The sequence below is a fragment of the Pipistrellus kuhlii genome, unplaced genomic scaffold, assembly GCF_014108245.1.
Source record: "Pipistrellus kuhlii isolate mPipKuh1 unplaced genomic scaffold, mPipKuh1.p scaffold_m20_p_3, whole genome shotgun sequence".
NCBI lineage: Eukaryota > Metazoa > Chordata > Mammalia > Chiroptera > Vespertilionidae > Pipistrellus > Pipistrellus kuhlii.
In genome coordinates, this window is record NW_023425529.1 from 159,653,992 (window position 1) to 159,671,732 (window position 17,741).

Consider the following 17,741-nt stretch of genomic DNA (forward strand, 5'->3'; position numbering starts at 1 on the left):
TGAAAAATAAAGATCACAACTGGGTGAGGGAGCTACAAGAGAAGGTCATGCCGACTTACTTGAACATCTCATTTCTCTCTATAGTGGCAAGCCAGAAGCTGTAAGCATTTGCATAGTAATTACAAGTCCCACGGCCGTGGCACTCGATGAATGGCGCACTTCTAAACTCTTCCAGACAGGACCCAGGGGATGCGAGGGCTTGGCCGGAACCTTCTGCACCAGCGCTGGTGTGCTGCAGGACAGAGGGGGCATGTGTCAGCAATTCCCACTCACCGACAGCAGAGGGCGGCACTGTCTCCAGGGAGGAGCCAGAGCACTCCCTGCCAGGAAGCCAGCTCTCTGCCTCATGCAATCAACCAGGGAACACACTCATGCCCACTCTGCTCACACACTGGGCACGGCACTACTCCACACAGTGCCAGAAACCAGTCAGCCCCTCCTCCCAAGGGAGGAGACGCCAGTCCAGCTTCATTAGAATTTAAAGAAATGCTTTTCTCACTCTGTCTTATGTTTGAAACAGTGAAACCTCTTCCAACTGGGGAATGCAACCAGAGCCAAGATGTGCCAAGTGATGCTATAACCAACTGAAGTGACATCAGACTTTCTGAATTAAATTACATCCTATATTTGCTAGATTAGATGCTATATATCCTTTTTAAAGGAAAGAAAAATCATCGATTTTTCTTTAAAGAGGGAATTGAACAAGGAAGAGAGAAACGAATAACTACTGTTGTAACTGTTAAATTGCATTTTGGTCTAATGGCTTACAATGGTGATGTGGAAAGTATGTGTGCAGGGTCACTTATTGGGCGTTAGTCTAGTAGAGCCTGATCTTACAAGGTCCAAGCTTTCATAGACTCAAGCAATACTTTACATCGAGGCAATAAAATAAAGTAAGAAACTACAATGGGACCTCAACGAGGCACCATGTTTCCTGTTGTACAATATTTAGTTTTTTTCAGGAGAAGGGCACATCCAGGGGTGTTCGTCAAGGTGACAGGGGGGCAGTCTCACTCCACATGAAGGGCGTGGACACTCACGCTCCCAGATACAGTGCGGTGGAGGCTCACACTGTTAGCCAACACTCTGCTGCTCTCCTCCTGACTCGAGTTTCTGCCTTCGGGCTTGCGTGCTTTAGTAAACGTGTACCTCCCCCCTCTTCCATCTGACTAGGAAATGGTGCCCTGTTCTCCCAGCTACCTAGTCCCAGAGCAGCCCCTCCCAAGGCAAGAGGAGGGCCCTGGCTGGGCACTGGACCCATGTGGTTCCCAGCAGAGCAGGCCAGACCCTGGGGATCCGATGGGAGCTGGGCCTGAGCAGGAGGAGCCACAGAACGGAGAAGGTGGCTGCAGCAGAGAGTATAGGTGGGGGTGTGGGTAGGGGGCTCCCCCAGGGAAACACAGAGTCTCCCAAATACTTACCATCACAAAGGAATAGCCAATCCAGAGTGAGGACCACCCGTTGGGGCACTGCGGGATCTGAATGGTCTGGCTGTGCACAGCCATCACCATGGCTGGCGCCTCACACACCGCACATCTGGAAGGAACCAGAACAGAGATACTCAGCACGGCTGAAGGGATGGCCCAAGGTGAAGCCTTTACTTGTTCATGCCTTTTCCCATTATGTGCAACCAATCTCTTCACTAGATCTGATTCAATTACATGCTTATCAAATGAATAATGTGCCCAATGCTTGCACTCTCCTTGGTGTCATAAGCCTGTCTCAGTATTAAAATATTAAATTAAAAAATGCATCCCACACATGTGATTTAGCTATCGGCTTTGTCGAAGGAGGACGCTGTAACAGGACGGCCATCTCCCAGAGGGGCTGGGGCTACGGTATCTTTCGCTTTCTCTTTTGTGCTTCCAGTTGTTTTTTTTTAACAATGAGCTTGTATTTCAGCAAACACAACTAATGCTTGGTGAAGTCCAAGTGCTTCCAGCCATTGGTTTTAAGCTAGGAATCATCTTAATATGTAAGAAATGCATTTAGTGACTTAGAATCGCCAAGGCACACAATGCACCTTTTTGAGGCTGGGTGTCCACGTGAGCCTCCTTCAGGAGACCTGTTCCAGACCCTGTCCGGGCCAAGGCTGTCACCGGAGTCAGTGAAGCTGGAGTCAGTCCCAAAGAACCCTCCCCAGGCCCGACACCTCCTAACCAGGCTGCCTGGCACACAGCTGTCCAGGAATAAATTAAAACAACCCACACTGCTCTGACTCAGACCCCCTCAATGAAGGGAACCCTTTGATGATGAGATAATGTTTTGTTAAAAAAAAAAAAAAAAGAAAGAAAAGAAAAGAAACACCAGCAGGAAAATAATTATATTCAAGTCACAAAATGAACAGTGTTAGCAACGCTGATAAATGACTGTAGATGGTGTTAATAATTACACCTAGTTATGCTGGAACATTTGCATGAAAATGGATGAGGAGTGGGAAGAGGACCTAAATTAGTCATTCGATTTTTCACGGACTTGGGGGGGAGGGTGTGTGTGTGTGTGTGTGTGGTGTGTGCAATTTTCTATTTTCTTCACACAAATGCAGATGAATTAAAAGGCTCGGTTAAGCGACAGTTACTGAAATTGGCCTTATACATCTGCCACCATCTGCCTGCCAGACACAGAATCCAGAAATACAGCACGAAGGAAAGGCTCACTCTGGGCTAGGGGGACACAAGGGGCTGTGAGGGAGGTGGTCAGATGGCTGATTAGGAAACACAGAACCACAGTTAATGAGCTCTTCAGTCCCTTCAAATTCAGTCTAATTCCCCAGATCATTTGTGAAGAAACTAGGGTCACAGTTAGATATGTCGAAGCCAGAAGCAGAATTCAGTTCTTGCTGCTCTCAAACCAGGGGTCTTACTAATACAACAATGAAACAACCCACAGTTTTATGATGATTCCTGCCTTTAGAAAGCCAGAAAGTTCTTAGAAGCCCTCAGAAGAAATATGTTAAATCCTGAGAGTTATTGGGAACCTAAGTTAAGTAACCATGGAAACTGCTTCTGAAGAGGCCAGGAGGAATGGGCAGCATTATTTTCAAAAGGAAATGTGAAAGAAAAAAAAATACATATATATATATATATATATATATATATATATATATATATATATATGGCTGAAGGAGCAGCAGGCTTAAAGGATGCAAGTTTCCTTCACACTGTGTTTCTATGGGTCAGTTAACAGAAAGATGTAAAAAGCCTGAAATGTACAGTACTGGGCCATTTAAACGACTCATGCTTACAGAACTATGGGTCTCTTACTGAAATTAATGGGACCACAGAGAAAAGCAAACTAAGCCGCAGTCTTCTAAAGCCCTGCTTTTGGAATATTCCACATACATGTCAGAGCCCAGGTGTTCTCCACCAAACCAAGGTCAAATGTCAGTTTTATCAAAAAGGTAAATAGAAAACAAAAATGAAAAGTCATTTTCTACCTGTTGTCCGAGGGAAGCTAAACAGAAACACAAAGGCGGTTAGTTTTCCCTTCTCACACACTCAGCAGGGTTCTGAGCAAGAAAAGTCTTATCCCACCACAGTCCACAGCCCCCCACACGGACACTTAGAAAGTATTGTCTGGGTTTTGAAAAATGCCACTCGGGAAGGGTAATGCATGATTTTCCCCATTTCAGACTCATATGTTTTCTTAAAGCTGACAAGAAACATCAAATGAAGATGTCTGGAGATATTTTAATGTAAGGTAATTAAAAAAAACATATGATTTGCCTATTTATTAGGCATCTCTCAGCCTTTCTGGTTCCAGGGTCCTACATGGAACAGTTCTCTTAATATGACTGTGATCTCACCCAGCCAGATCAGTGGTTGAGCCTCGACCTAGGAACCAGGAGATCACAGTTCAATTCCCAGATTGGGGGCTGGATCCTTAGTAGGGGGCATGCAGGAGGCAGCCAATCGATGATTCCCTCTCATCATTGATGTTTCTATTTCTCTCTCCCTTTCCCTTCCTCTCTGAAATCAATAAAAATACTTTTAAATGGTTATGGTAAATATGTGTGTTTTACTATAGTTAAAAATAATTATTTTGATAATTTCACAAGAGCATGAGCAATTCATAAAAAAGAATGTCTTAAAAGGATCACAATTTAAGGGGTTAAATTAAAAACACTTTTCTAATGCTTGCTGAGGACTCCGGTGACGTTGCTTTGCTCATGGGAGGAAAAACAACCAACTCATGAGTGAGTTACATGAGGTATGAATTCTGTTCCAGAGTTGGGCATTTGGGAAAGAAAAAAAAAAAAACAACCTCCATCTAGACTATATAAGCAATTTTTCTTCTTCAATTTCACATCTGCTCAACTCACCTGCTAATAAACGGTCTAATGTTGTCCCCAGCGATGGGTGCCATGGACATGGGCATGGGCTCGGGGGTGGACAGCCAGTAGGAATAATCATTCCGGGAGGCGAAGTTGCAGACGTTGTTGATGTTGCAGAACAGGAAGGGCATGGTGCTGAACTTTCGCAAGCAGCTTCCAGCCGTGCCTGGAGGCGCAGGGAGAGAAGGCAGGTGAGGGATTTGCTTTCAAATTCACTGTCTATCTCTGTGTCACATAGTTCTGAGCTGGCCAATAATGAAAGACATATATTCAACCTCATCATTAAAATGGGAATAAAATTCTTTAAGAATTATAAACAGAAGGTAGTAAATATACCAAAAACTAGTATGAGTGTAAATGAGCATTACATTAAATGTAATCAAGCAAAGAGAAGTACTAAAAAGCATTATGCGTGACATTTAAATTGAATTCTAAAATATATTTAACACAGAGTCCCTTCTACAATGGATATGAACATAGTGGACACTGCCTTTAATGGCAGTCTTGCCAAAAATGCAGAGATGCTCTTTATATAGCCCCTTGTTGTCTGATGTTAAAACCTAGCCTGGATTTTTGTAGTGGAAGGTATCTGAGGGGAAATGACTACAAATATGAACTTTCTGCTGATCTAAACTAATGTCAGGGACACAGTTTAGAACATGCAGAAAAAGATTTGGATAGAATAACATGGACTTAAAAAAAAAAAAAAAAAAGAGCCACAGTAAAGCTGCTCTATTTTAAACATATCAATGCAAACTTTCAAGTGTGTATTTCAAAAATCTTGGTCCTACTTGATAAGCTGAAGAAGAGATCGAAAGCTTTATTGATTTAAAATTTTTTAAAGATTCATCTTTTACGTTTTCTGGGCTTCCCATTTAGTAATATAGTAGCCAATTGATGGCTCATTTGGCAAGGATGGAGGGAAACAGGGCTAAGCCTACTCTTTTCATTAATGAGGTCTCCATGGCACCCTGAACTACAGGACCAGAGCTGAATACAGCTCTCCACCCCCGAGGCCCTCCACAGATCCATGTTGGAGGAGTCATACATTTGTAGATGTCTCACCTAAGTCCTGTCCGTGGGCCCTTTCATTGCCTTGCACGTAGAGCAAAGAGAACCCATTGTAAAGGATTTTGGTCCCGGGAGGACACTGCGGGTCATCCGTTGTTTGACTGTGCCTGGTCACGAGGAAGCCGTGATCGACGGATGGGGTGCCTGGGGGGCCCATGGATCCTGGCAGCCCGTCAGGGCCGGGTGGTCCTGGAAACCCTCTTGGACCTGGAAGAGAGAAGAGAAAATGGTTTCCCTCGTCACAGACATGTTCCTCTGAAAGGCTCCAAGCAAGACCAGTCAAATACAACTACCCACCTCCTTCTTGCTACCTTAGCTTTTCTTTTTTTTTACATACTACAATCTGATGTCTTATAAGCAAAGCAGATGCTCAAAACAATTTAGTCCAATGAGCAAATAAAATATGTGAAAAGGAATATGTGAATAAATCATGTGATTCCATGCATGGGATGCATATAGCACTTGGAGGCTTCTCTAGGAAAGAATTATTATAGAATTATTAAAACGACCTCCTTTTAAAGTGGCTTCTCTTCCATATCGACCCAAAGCCTGCGCATGGAAACAGGGCAGTAAGAAAGCATCCATGCAATTGGTCCTTCCATCCCCTGGGGCAGTGGTTGGCAAACTCATTAGGCAGCAAAGCCAGAATCAACAGTGCGACAATTGAAATTTCTTTTGAGAGCCACATTTTTTAAACGTAAACATCTTTTAACACCACTTCTTCAAAATAGACTTGCCCAGGCCATGGTATTTTGTGGAAGAGCCACATTCAAGGGGCCAAAGAGCAGCATGTGGCCCAAGAGCCGCAATTTGCCAACCACGGCCCTAGGGTAACTATGCTGCCTGGGAAACTGTTCACACACCTTCTGCTGGGCTGAGCCCTTTGTTCAGTCACCTGATGCCCCGAACCTTCAGCATCTCAGTCATTTATGGGATATTGGAGTTCCTGCTTCCTAGGGAAGCAGGCCAACTTCACCTCAGGCAGACAAGGCCCTCTGGCCAGCACTGGCATTGTCATCTCCTTTCCCTTGTCCTTTGCTGAAACAGAATTTCTGAGGCTGCAGCCCGCTTCCCTCATAGAAAACCGCACGGGGCCATCAAAATTGGCCTCCTTTCAGCAACATCTGGGAAACATTGCGCTTTGATCAGCGTCTGCCTCCCTACACAGAAAAGGCGATGACAACCCTTTAACTCTTCTACAGGATCCAATTTCTTCTAAGAAACAGACTTCTCTGGAAACCTTTCAAATAACATCTTCAACTCCATTTTGCAGTTTTCCGCACACCGGGGCCCACTGCTTCTAACCCAGAGACACAGGAATAAGGCTGGGAGACAGCGGCAAACCTACCGGGAGGTCCAGAGGGCCCCCTCTCTCCTTTCTGGCCAGGGGCACCATCAAAGCCGGGACTGCCTGGTGGTCCAGGTATGCCCGCTGATCCCGTCACACCTAAAGGAAGACAAAGAGAGGTTAGGCTCCAGTCCCAGAGAGCAGAAGGCTGTTATCTTTCACTTCCCCATTGAAATGTGCTCTCCAGCCTTCTGGAAGGCAAGCAGCAGGCCTCTGACTGCAGCTAAACGTCTTCCCAGAGAAGCACGGCTGCTTCCTGCAAAGCCCTGTACCCAGTTCACCCAAGCAGCTGCTAAACGGACATGTGAATGGGTGAACGTTACATCATCCCACTCAGAGCTCTCCCTAGTTCCTTGCTGTTATGATTGCTATTGTTTGGCAGGCCGTTTTTGGAAAAGGCAGGCTGTGTGGGCTGGGAGGAGCTATCTGACACATTTTTACCTTCTCCAGTGTGTCCCCCTTGACCATACTCCAGCATCTCAAACAATTTTTAGGCAACAGATATACTGACAATGGATAATATTTCTTTTCATGTGTGCAGTTTTATCTGAGGTAGTTTAAACTTACATTTTCCTATATGCTAGCTTTCAATTCTAAATGTTTTCATTCTCCTTTATTTTTCACCCACCCCTTTCCAATAGCTCTTAAAATGGGAAGTATTTAGCCCAAATAAGAGAGAGAGTATAGGTTAGGATGTCTGGGAACAACAGAAATTAACATATGTCTTGACAGTTGGGTAGAGCTTTAGAACCAACTTTGGAGAGCTCCAGTTCTTACTGTTTTATGTGGCTGCTCCTACTCACCCCCCCCCCCCCCCCCGTATGTCCTAGCTGGGAACAATTATGTGGTTCCTTTCACCCATGTTTTTCTAAGTGATGTGCTAGGTTGTATGTTCTTCTAGCTATTCCTATATTTCATTCTGGCTGTTTTAGGTCCACTCAGAAACTTTGTTTGGTTTGGATATGCATCAAAGAAAGGTTAAGAGAATCATATTCAAATAGGCGATGATGTAGTCACTACCCAGAGGCACATGTGTGAAGAGGAAAGCCTGTCCTCCTCCCTCCTGACCCTCATTTCCTTCCCCACACAGCCCGGTTAATCTTACCTTGCTGCCCTTTGGGGCCTGGAGGTCCCGGATACCCTTTCATTCCGGCGGGACCCTCAGGACCAGGGATCCCTGGCTCCCCCTTGACAATTTGGTAGGGACCCGGGGGTCCAGGGGGACCGGGAAGACCTGCGGGAAACAGGGATATCAACTGATCAATTTCACAGTCAGCATATGGTGCCCGAAAGAGCTTCCAAAGAAAAGTCCACTATGAAACCCAATCCAAACAGAATGTTTCTCAGATGGAAAATCGTCATCAAAAACACAAGTAATCATATCCTCATAAGTCACACATGTTGCCTGCACACATTTATTATTTCACCTAAAATCCTGAGTCCTGGGGACTAGAACACACATGGGGGTCATCGATGTGAACTGCCGGATGCCCTGACGACCACCATCCGGCCCTCACTTGAACACTGCCAGGAAGTGATGCTCATTCTCTCCAGGCGTCTCTCTTGGGACTTGGATGGCGCCCATATTTGCAATGAGGAAGTTTTTCTCACACTTATCCGAAATCTGCCTCACCATACGTTATAACCACTGGTCTTACTTTTTTAATGGTGAATACACTTAATCCTTCTGCGTGACAGATCTTGAAATACGTGCAATGATAAGAGTTTGCAGAGGAATCTGAGGTCTGCCTCAATCTCCCTTCTTCAACCAAGCGCTCCCTAAGTCTCTCACTCCTCCCACACACATTCCCCCTTTTATTTTCTTTCCTGAAAAGCCACTACTCACTGCATTTCAGTTGCTTATTCTCTCCCTTGGAACGAGGTTTAAAAAACAAAAACAAAAAAACTAAACACAGCTCCACAAATAAGGTCTGCCCTGCAAAGATTACAACGGGATGCACTGTACTTAATTAAACTACTTCTAAAATCATCCTGTGCTTTGCGGAGCCACTACACGCTGTTGACTCCTGGTGCGGGGGAGAGGAAGACCTCTTTCTGTGAAGAACTCCTTGCTGTCCAACCAGAATTCATTCATCCTACTTGTGCGAGATTGATGTTATTCCTATTATGACTTCAAGGTAAGTCACTGGTAAACATGTCTACCAGATTAGTCAAATACAGCAACCAAAGAACTTGGTTGATTAACTGTTTTCTAATGACCTTCAAGCCTTTTCACATTGGTAAAACCAAATATCCTAATGCTGTGAGTTCAATCAAATCCGTAAGGCACCCTCCAATGAAGCGCATCATCCTACCTTTAGATCCAGGGAAGCCTTGGTCTCCTTGGTCTCCTTTAATTCCCTGAAGGCCAGGGAAACCTTTCTGACCTGGAAGAAAGCACAACGTGGTCTTTGTTCAGAATCACAAAAGATACACAAGTATGTATCTGCATAGACATGTGTAAACACACACACATGTGCGAACACATATACATGTGTGGCAACACACATGTACGTGTGTACACACACATGTGCGCATGCATATACATACACACAGTGAAATTTTTCCATTTAGGCTTATGGAAGAAAAGAGTATTACTTCTGGTCCACTCTGTAAAATGTTTGATGAAAGAACCCCAAAACCACATTTTTAAACATGCAACAAACTGCAAAATGGTCACAAACAGTGGAGGGGCACGTGGTACTGTTTTTGGTCACATTCTGATTCACATATGTCCCCAAATAGAGCACAAAATATCTGCAGGCTGAGGACTTGTTTTATGTACCTTTCATTCATATGTATCTGTTTCAGCAGTAAGAATCAGTGTCTGAACGCTGGTAGGCACCCCTACATAGTTGCTCAATATATTAATAAGTTAATGAATGGCCAAAATCCATGATTTCTTAATGATATTCAAATAATTGAGATGCAAATGATCCACTGATTCTTAGTAAAAAAAATAAAAAAAAAATAAAAACGTCTTTATGCGGCCATTCATATAGCATTATACAAATTGGGCTGTCACATAGAAATAGCATATTTAATTTGAAGAGAACAAGACTTGTTCTATAATTATACTGGTTCTATCAATATGAAAGTGCCAGTCGTTAGGAAGTTCTAGGGATAGGTAAATGTGTCTTTAAGCAGCATCACCTTTACTGTCTTACCTTGAAAACCTGGAACTCCTGGAGGTCCCATATCACCCTTAGCACCTGTGATTCCTGGAGTACCACCAATCCCCTAGACACACAAAGAGGACATCAGTTGGGGATCATTCAAGAGACGAACAGCAAGTCTCTCAAGTAACTGGTCATCAGGAAGCTGGGACAACCCCTCCATGTTCTGCAGATACCTTTGTGGATAAATGGTGTCTTGTGGGTCTTGAATGATGTAAAAAGAATGCCAAAAACTCTCTGTATGTCAAAACAAGGTAACTGAATCAGCCTGCTTCATTCCCTGGGTCCCCTCTTCTTGTCCATCTATGTGGTGAGCTCTCAGAGCAGGTGCAAGTCTTACATTCTGCTGTCCCACCCCAGATCACAATGCTATGAACAGAGTCCCTAAACATTTATCATGGCAACAATCAATCTACCAACACCAACTACATTTCTGGAAATTTCTCTTCTAAACACTCAAGCATAGTGATTTTTCTTTAGAATTAGCTTTATATCTTATCTGAAAAGTGATTTTAAATATGTAAATAAGATAAAATAGACTAAAGAAGGATTGTTTTTCTTTATAGCAATACTAGTGGCTTGGTGCACAAAAATTCATGTGCTCAGGGGGCTCCTTCGGCCCAGCCTGAGCCCTCTCACAGTCCAGAACCCCTCGGAAGATGTCCACCTGCTCCCCGGGGGATTGGGCCTAAGTTGGCAGTCAGACATTCCTCTGGCAGTCTGGGAGCCCTCAGGGGATGTCCACCTGCTGGCTTAGGTTCACTCCCCATGGACATCCTTAGTGCTGCTGCAAAGGTGGGAAAGGCTCCCACCACCACCGCCGCTGCACTGGCCTGCCATGAGCTGGCTTCTGGCTGAGGGGGCAACTCCTGCATTGAGCATCTGCCCTCTGGTGGTCAGTGCGCATCACAGCTAATAGTCATTTCCAGGTCAGTCTGCCATTAGGGCCAATTTGCACATTACCTTTTTATTATATAGGATTCATGTATTTTAAAAATATTATCTCATGTTCTAGCTGATAACTCAATAGAGTTGTTTTTTTTCTTCTAGTTCCTTTCTCAATACATAAAAAAATGTATTGTTTCCTACATATATTTGTTTCTTTGCTTTACTTTATTTTAAAAGGTGCCATAACGAAAATAAGATGCACAAATATATACAGGGATTAGGGAGTGCCAACTTCCTGAGCAGTGAAACATTTTAATATAACTTTTGACTCCCCCCAAACTTAACTACAGTTGTCCTCAGTATCCATGGGGAATTGGTTCCACAACCTTCTCCGGATACCAAAATCGGAGGATACTCCAGTTCCTTATATTAAATGGCATAGTGGAACAAGGCACATTATCAGCTCTCCACATCTATGAATCCCTAACTATAGAATAAAAATATTGTTTTCAATCTATAATTGGTTAAATCTGAGGATGCAAAACCTGGGGACACAGGAGTTGACTGTATATTTATTTTTTTACATCCACATATAAGTCATTCAAATCCATGTTGTTTAGGGTTAACTATATATAGGCGCGCGTGTGTGTGTGTGTGTATGTGTGTGTGTGTGTGTTTATTTCAAGATATATATGTCATATGAGTGCATACACACACACACACACACACACACACACACACACACCTATATATATATATGTACATAGACTAGAAATGAGGAGTATATTTTTATGTTACTGAGGCTTGCTTTTTGTAAGTAGATTTTTAAACCCATGCATTGAACTGTGTTTTCAAGTGATATAACATTTCCCTTTAATGGTCACTATAACACTAGACTGTAAAAAAATGTTTAATAGTTGCCTACTGTGGTGCCAATAAAGATGGCTGATGACTGGCAAGAGAGAAGGAACTGATTCAGAGAGGATTTCAGAGTGTGATACATATATGCGTGCATGCACCCCCACACACAGAGGCATATTATATTGATATTATTTTATGATTCTTTTCAAAAACCACACCTATAAATGGACAACTTACAGGCATGCCTTGGAATCCTGGGTCTCCCTTGGGTCCCGGAGCACCAGGAGTCCCTGGCCAGCCTGGGTTTCCTCTTTCACCTTTCAGTCCATCAATCCCAGGGAGCCCTGGAGGCCCCATTGGTCCCGGAGGCCCTAATGGGAGGCACAAAAGTTACACGTGTCAGGCGAGGGGGGTTTTATGTATGGGTGTCATTGTCTCATGGTTGTCATCACTGCCACCCAACTGTCGCCAATTGCATATGCAACCACACTATACCTATGGTCACTCAACTGTCCCCAACTATATGTAGCAACACAGCATCAATCTGAGTGAGCCCCAAAGAAACTAAGGTGCCCCAGAAGGAAGAATCTGATCTGTTCAATGGGCAGAAAAGGTGGATATACACACTGCCCTCTCAGTGTCCACAGGCCCTGTGTTGCTGGGGTCAAGGGCAGCGGTGCTGCAGCAGTCCCCGTGGCCGTGAGGGGCAGGCCTGCCAGATGTCATCTGGCCGAAACAACCAGCTCAGGTGCCATTTGTGCTCCAGCCCTTTCCCACAATCCTCTCTCCCCTCTCCCTTAATCACGTGTCATATATACTGAATCCCTCGACAGAAAGGACACAGAAAAGCACTGGCCCAGACCAGAATACAAAGGCCTGATGCCTGAAGCAGTTTCAAGTTGAAATAAATGCTATCAACTTCTAAATAAAACCTCAATCGAGACCGTACATATTTAAATCTCTTTTACACTTGTGTGTATATTTGTACATTCTGACTCAGCCCCAGTTCTGCCCCTGGTCGGACACCTTACCTGGCAGGCCCGGCTGTCCCTGTGGGCCGCGGTCTCCCTTAGGCCCCTCCATGGGGCGGCCCGGAGCTCCCGGCAATCCTGGCTGTCCTTGCGGTCCCGGAGGACCCGAGAATCCTTTCTCTCCTTTGGATCCAGGAATTCCTGGGCTCCCAGCTAATCCTGGGAAGCCCACTTCACCCTTTGAGCCTAAAGAATAAAAACAGGTTGAGATCATGAGAAAGGCAGGAAGAAGAGAAACCCCAGAATATAGGAGAGAGGGGCTTCCAGAGGCTCCAGGAGGAAAACTGGAGCTGGGTGCCCTTTCCTCTCCTTGTGATTAATTACCACCCCTCCCACAGCCAACCTAACGAGGAGTCAGCTTAGGATACCAGAGCCTGGCCTTCATTCTTAGCTATCATTGTATATTGTACTTTTTAAAGGAAGTGCTCTATGCCAAAGGCATGTGAGTATTTGCTCAGATAAGCCTATGGTCATAGCACTGCTAACGTTAAAGGCTTGTTCCACCAATAGGTGAATGGGTAAACAAAATACATTATGTCCGCACCACAGAACATCACTCAGCAAGGGAAAAAAATGATCTATTGACAACAACACAGGTGAATCTCAAACGATTATTCCTTATGAAAAAAGACAGACTAAAAGTAAAATATTGCAAGATTCCACTTTTATAAAATTCTAGAAAATGCAAGCTAATCTATAGTGCCGAAAAACAGGTCAATGTTTGGGGGCAGGAAGAGGCAGGATGGCAAAGCAGCACAGAAACCTTTTGGGGTGATGGGTTTGTTAACTATCTTGAATGTGGTGATATTTTCATGGGTACATACATTTATCAAGACATTAAATCACACACTTTAAGTAAGTGCAATTTATTGTATGTCCATAGTAATGAAACTTTTAAAAGTTGTGTGTGTGTGTGTGTGTGTGTTTCAAGAGCTTTTAGAGGGGGGGGGAAGAACTACATGTATAGTTTAAAACATATTATCCCAAACCTTCCAATAAAATACAAAAATTCTAGTATTATTTCAAGGTGATTAGGAAAAACTAAAAAGGGAATGAGAGAGGGCCATCACCTGACATGATTACAGAGCCCCCCTCCTGCCTCTCCCTCTGCTGACTCACAAGACCATGAATCCAAAACACAGCGCCCTATGTCATGTTTTGTCACGGGCCAGAAAACATGTCAATTAGACTATACCAAGCCCAGTATCAACTGTCTATGTCCAACTGCCTCACTGAAATGTTCACCCTGTTCTGCAGGCACCGTGTGCATCCTTGGTGAGTGGAAAAGGAAGAACACATTCAGCGTACGTTACCTTTCTCTCCTTTGGACCCTGGGAACCCTGGGGAGCCTCTTCCGGGTATACCTGTGAGAGGGGGGGAGAAGCAGTGTTCATCTTTCCTAAAAGAGCTAATCTGCAGGTACCACACAAAACAGTGCCAATACCCTGTACCGTTTGCAGTCCACAGAAATTAGTTAATCTCACCATGGGAGGGAAATTATGTTCCTAGAGTCGTCCTAGGATACCCTTCATCAGATAGATATCATTTAGTACGTCTTCCTAAGTACCTTTCAGCTCAGAACCATTATGACACTTAGCAGAAATAATCGGTACAAATGAGTACTCATTTCCTATGACTGTCTGGAGACTCACAAATGGGCTTTTCTCAGACAACCATCCAACTGACAGCTAATTCTCCAGAGAGGAGGGGAGAGCTGGAGGCACTTGGGGAAGCAGCCACCGGGGATCCCACAAGTGTGAGAAAGTGCTTCGGGGAAGATTAAAATTGGGGGAAGAAGGTGTGGACGCATTTTTTAAGAATTTTTTTTTATAGGAAAATGAGTGTAGATAATATACACGTGAGGTGCACAGAATGAAAAAAAAAAAAAAAAGAACTTAAAAAAGAGGCTGACACTAATAGCACTAAAAGCCCCTGGATGCTTCTTCCCAGTGGCATTTTCCTCCTCCCATGTCCCTGACCCGGGGTAACCTCCAGCTACCTACAAGCATGCATGCAACTGTCACCCTCCAAAGGAGCAGCCAGCACAACTACCCAAGTTGCACCCCTCACCCAATCAGAGACAGAGCAGGTTTGGGAAACAGTAAATATCCCTGGGACCATTTCTCTAAAGAGGGAGATGCCAAGCAAAGAAGGTAATGGTCTGGGCTTTTGATGTCTGCTCGTTCACTCACCACCTAGAGCTGGAGCAGTTTCAAGAACAGATCTCCATAAGTATTCGAGAGAGAAAGAAATAAACAACCCCTGCCTGCCTTCTCTATTTCCCATCCAGACCTGCTGCCCTGCTCCACGCTGCAGTTTTCAGGGCTATAAGAAGGAATGGCCTCGGTGCCACTTTGTACCCAGCCCCGGTCTGTAAGTTTTGGGGAGATGTTTACTGCAGAGAATCATCCCATTCTGAACGGGAACAGCAGCTGGACGTACCTGGTTCGCCCTTCTCTCCCGCGGACCCTGGAAATCCGTCATTGCCGGGTTCCCCTTTCGGTCCGGGTGGGCCCGTAGCGCCAGGCTGTCCAGGAAGACCTTGAAGAGAAAGGTCATGTCAGTCAGGCATGGAACCTCTCACCGCTCGCTGTGCCTGTGAAAAATGGTGCATTCCCAGGCATATCCCAAGTTCACTCCTCACACCCCTCCACACTGCCAGCAACCCCACTGCTCCCGATGCCGAAATGATGGCGAGAGTGGACAGAACGTACATCAACCTCTCTTGCCAATCCAGGGAAAACTCCTTCTAGAACCAATTGGAGTGGAAATAGCTATAAAACCCAGTTCAGAGACTTTGGTTCTAATTCCCAACGGGCGGCCAGACCTTGAAAAAGGCCCTGTCCGGCCCCTGAGGCTCAGTTTGCTCATCTGAAAAGTGAAGTGATGGTTTTGACTTGACTCTGATCATCCATAGGTTACGCAGGGATAACCTGGGCCCACACTTGCTGTCTGGGAGGATAAATCCCTGGGAGCTTGATGCCCCACCTCCCTGGCCATCCCCTTGGCCTCTCTTCCAGGAGCCCCAGTCCGTGTTCTAAGAAGCAGGTCTCTACCTGGTTCTCCTTTGACGCCAGGGATGCCATCCAATCCCGGGAAGCCTTTGTCACCTTTTTCCCCAGGCAGCCCAGGGCTTCCTAAAAGAAAAGACAAAGTACCAGCATGCCCATGACTTTGAGTTTTTCTTCGTCATCTCAGAAGCCCAAGCTCAGGAGAAGGCTCCAGCCCACCTACCTGGATAGCCAACACTTCCTGGTGATCCTTTGGGGCCTGGAGGCCCGGGCATGCCGGGGAGCCCGAGGCTTCCTTTTTCTCCCTTCTCTCCAGGACTGCCCGGAAAACCTGATATCCCTTGATCTCCCTGTGAGTAAAAATCGGGGCCATTAAAATCCTACCTACCCCTGAACATGTGTCTGTAGATGCTTTCTGGATAATCCTATACATTTTGGTGCAATAAAGATTGCAATGTGGGGTTCATTTCCAGCTTTCTACCCAAAGAGACCAAGTCCACACCTGGAAACAGGAAAAACCAACAACCCAGAGCAAAGGAGCCAACTCTCGGCCTATTTCTCACATTACTTCACGCTCCCCCGCTCTCTTTCCCTCTCCGGTGACAGCTTGCTGCCACCCTTGCTTCTCAACAAGTTTCCAGATTTTTCCTTGGGACAGGGTCACGAATGAAAGTAGAGAAGAGAGGCAACTGATAATAAGCTGAGGGACATGGTTCTGTTATGGTTCATTTAATGTACCAAGATGCTTCCTGAAAATTCCTAAGGAAGGATTTCCACTTGGATGGTGGTTTCCGTGCAGGCTGCGGTTACCTTTTCCCCAGGCAGTCCGGGAATTCCAATGCCAGGCAGACCGGCCTGCCCCTTCTCCCCTTTTGCTCCTTTCTCTCCAGGTAAGCCAGGGACCCCCTGTGAGCCGGGGATTCCAGGCACACCTTTCTCTCCAGGTGATCCTACAAACACAAACAATGGGAACTTAAATATGTGAGGAGCAGGTGCTAATAGTTAAAAATTTAATAGCACCTTGACAACCAACCCTGACTAGAATAAAGGGAGATGTGTCCCTTCATTTATTCATCTGTAAGTCATCCTGGCAGAAGCCAGTCCCCCAACCCAGGAAAAGCCACACAAGAAAACATTTCTCCTATGTTTTAGAGACAATAGTTTCATAAAAAGACAAGAAATACATGAACTGCTTAGCATATTTACTTCTACAACAATGTGAGAAATGGTTTTTATGTTCCACATTCTACAATCAACTCTCATCAGCTGAACGAATCAGAGAGGTGTGAGACAGGCCTTGAAGAGTTACACGTGTACTTGGTTTCGTAATGTATGTGAGTAGCCAAACCTACTTATAAGTAAGTGCAACCAGAAACCTAGATGTTTCCCGCCTGGTCGGTAGCAAATTGTCTGCATTAGCACCCCAACCTGAGTCCTGAGCTCTCTGCCTTCTCTCACATGCCTCCTCTCTGGCTGCTGTCACCAGAACAAATGCTGGCAGCAAAGTGCTGAAGCCAGTTCAGAACTGGGGCAGAGGGGCCCAGAGAATTCTGCTGAGCTAACGTCAAAGGGCTTTAGCAGCATGAGATCATCAAAAGTTGATGGTGTACAGCCCACGTTTTGTTATTAAATTGTGACTTTTGTTTTTTAGCCATGGTCATAGTCTCAGCCAAATCCCATTCACCTCCAGGTAGGAGACCATAAAAAAAATAAAGATGTGTGTTTGTGTAAAAGACACATCTGCCTAGATCAGTGGTCGGCAAACTATGGCTCTGTTAACTGAGTTTGCTGACCACAGGCCTAGATTATGTCCTCAGCCTGCAGCAATGCTTGTGCATTGACCAGAAAGAAGACTCCTCTTCCAAACCCAACATACCTGGCAGGCCCATTCCACCAACTGATCCTTTGGGTCCAGGAAGTCCTGGAGAACCTGGGGTTCCGCTAATGCCTGGATCACCTTTAGGTCCTAAAATAATGAAGAGGAAAACCAAACAGGTTAATACCCGCGAAATGTGCCCATCA

General features: G+C 45.0%; 1 protein-coding gene across 1 annotated transcript in view; it reads right to left on the reverse strand.

Moving 5' to 3' along the window:
* Positions 1–17,741, reverse strand: part of COL4A1 (collagen type IV alpha 1 chain) — a 139,214-nt gene that overhangs the window by 3,393 nt on the left and 118,080 nt on the right. The window contains exons 36-51 of the mRNA XM_036459284.2: positions 17,596–17,685; positions 16,530–16,669; positions 15,943–16,069; positions 15,765–15,845; positions 15,151–15,249; positions 14,022–14,072; positions 12,709–12,894; positions 11,915–12,048; positions 9,920–9,992; positions 9,068–9,139; positions 7,858–7,986; positions 6,753–6,851; positions 5,399–5,611; positions 4,322–4,499; positions 1,422–1,536; positions 60–232 (exon numbers count right to left, since the gene is read on the reverse strand). Of these exons, the coding sequence (XP_036315177.1) occupies positions 60–232; positions 1,422–1,536; positions 4,322–4,499; positions 5,399–5,611; positions 6,753–6,851; positions 7,858–7,986; positions 9,068–9,139; positions 9,920–9,992; positions 11,915–12,048; positions 12,709–12,894; positions 14,022–14,072; positions 15,151–15,249; positions 15,765–15,845; positions 15,943–16,069; positions 16,530–16,669; positions 17,596–17,685 (1,960 nt within the window). The remainder of the gene's footprint in view (positions 1–59; positions 233–1,421; positions 1,537–4,321; positions 4,500–5,398; positions 5,612–6,752; positions 6,852–7,857; positions 7,987–9,067; positions 9,140–9,919; positions 9,993–11,914; positions 12,049–12,708; positions 12,895–14,021; positions 14,073–15,150; positions 15,250–15,764; positions 15,846–15,942; positions 16,070–16,529; positions 16,670–17,595; positions 17,686–17,741) is intronic.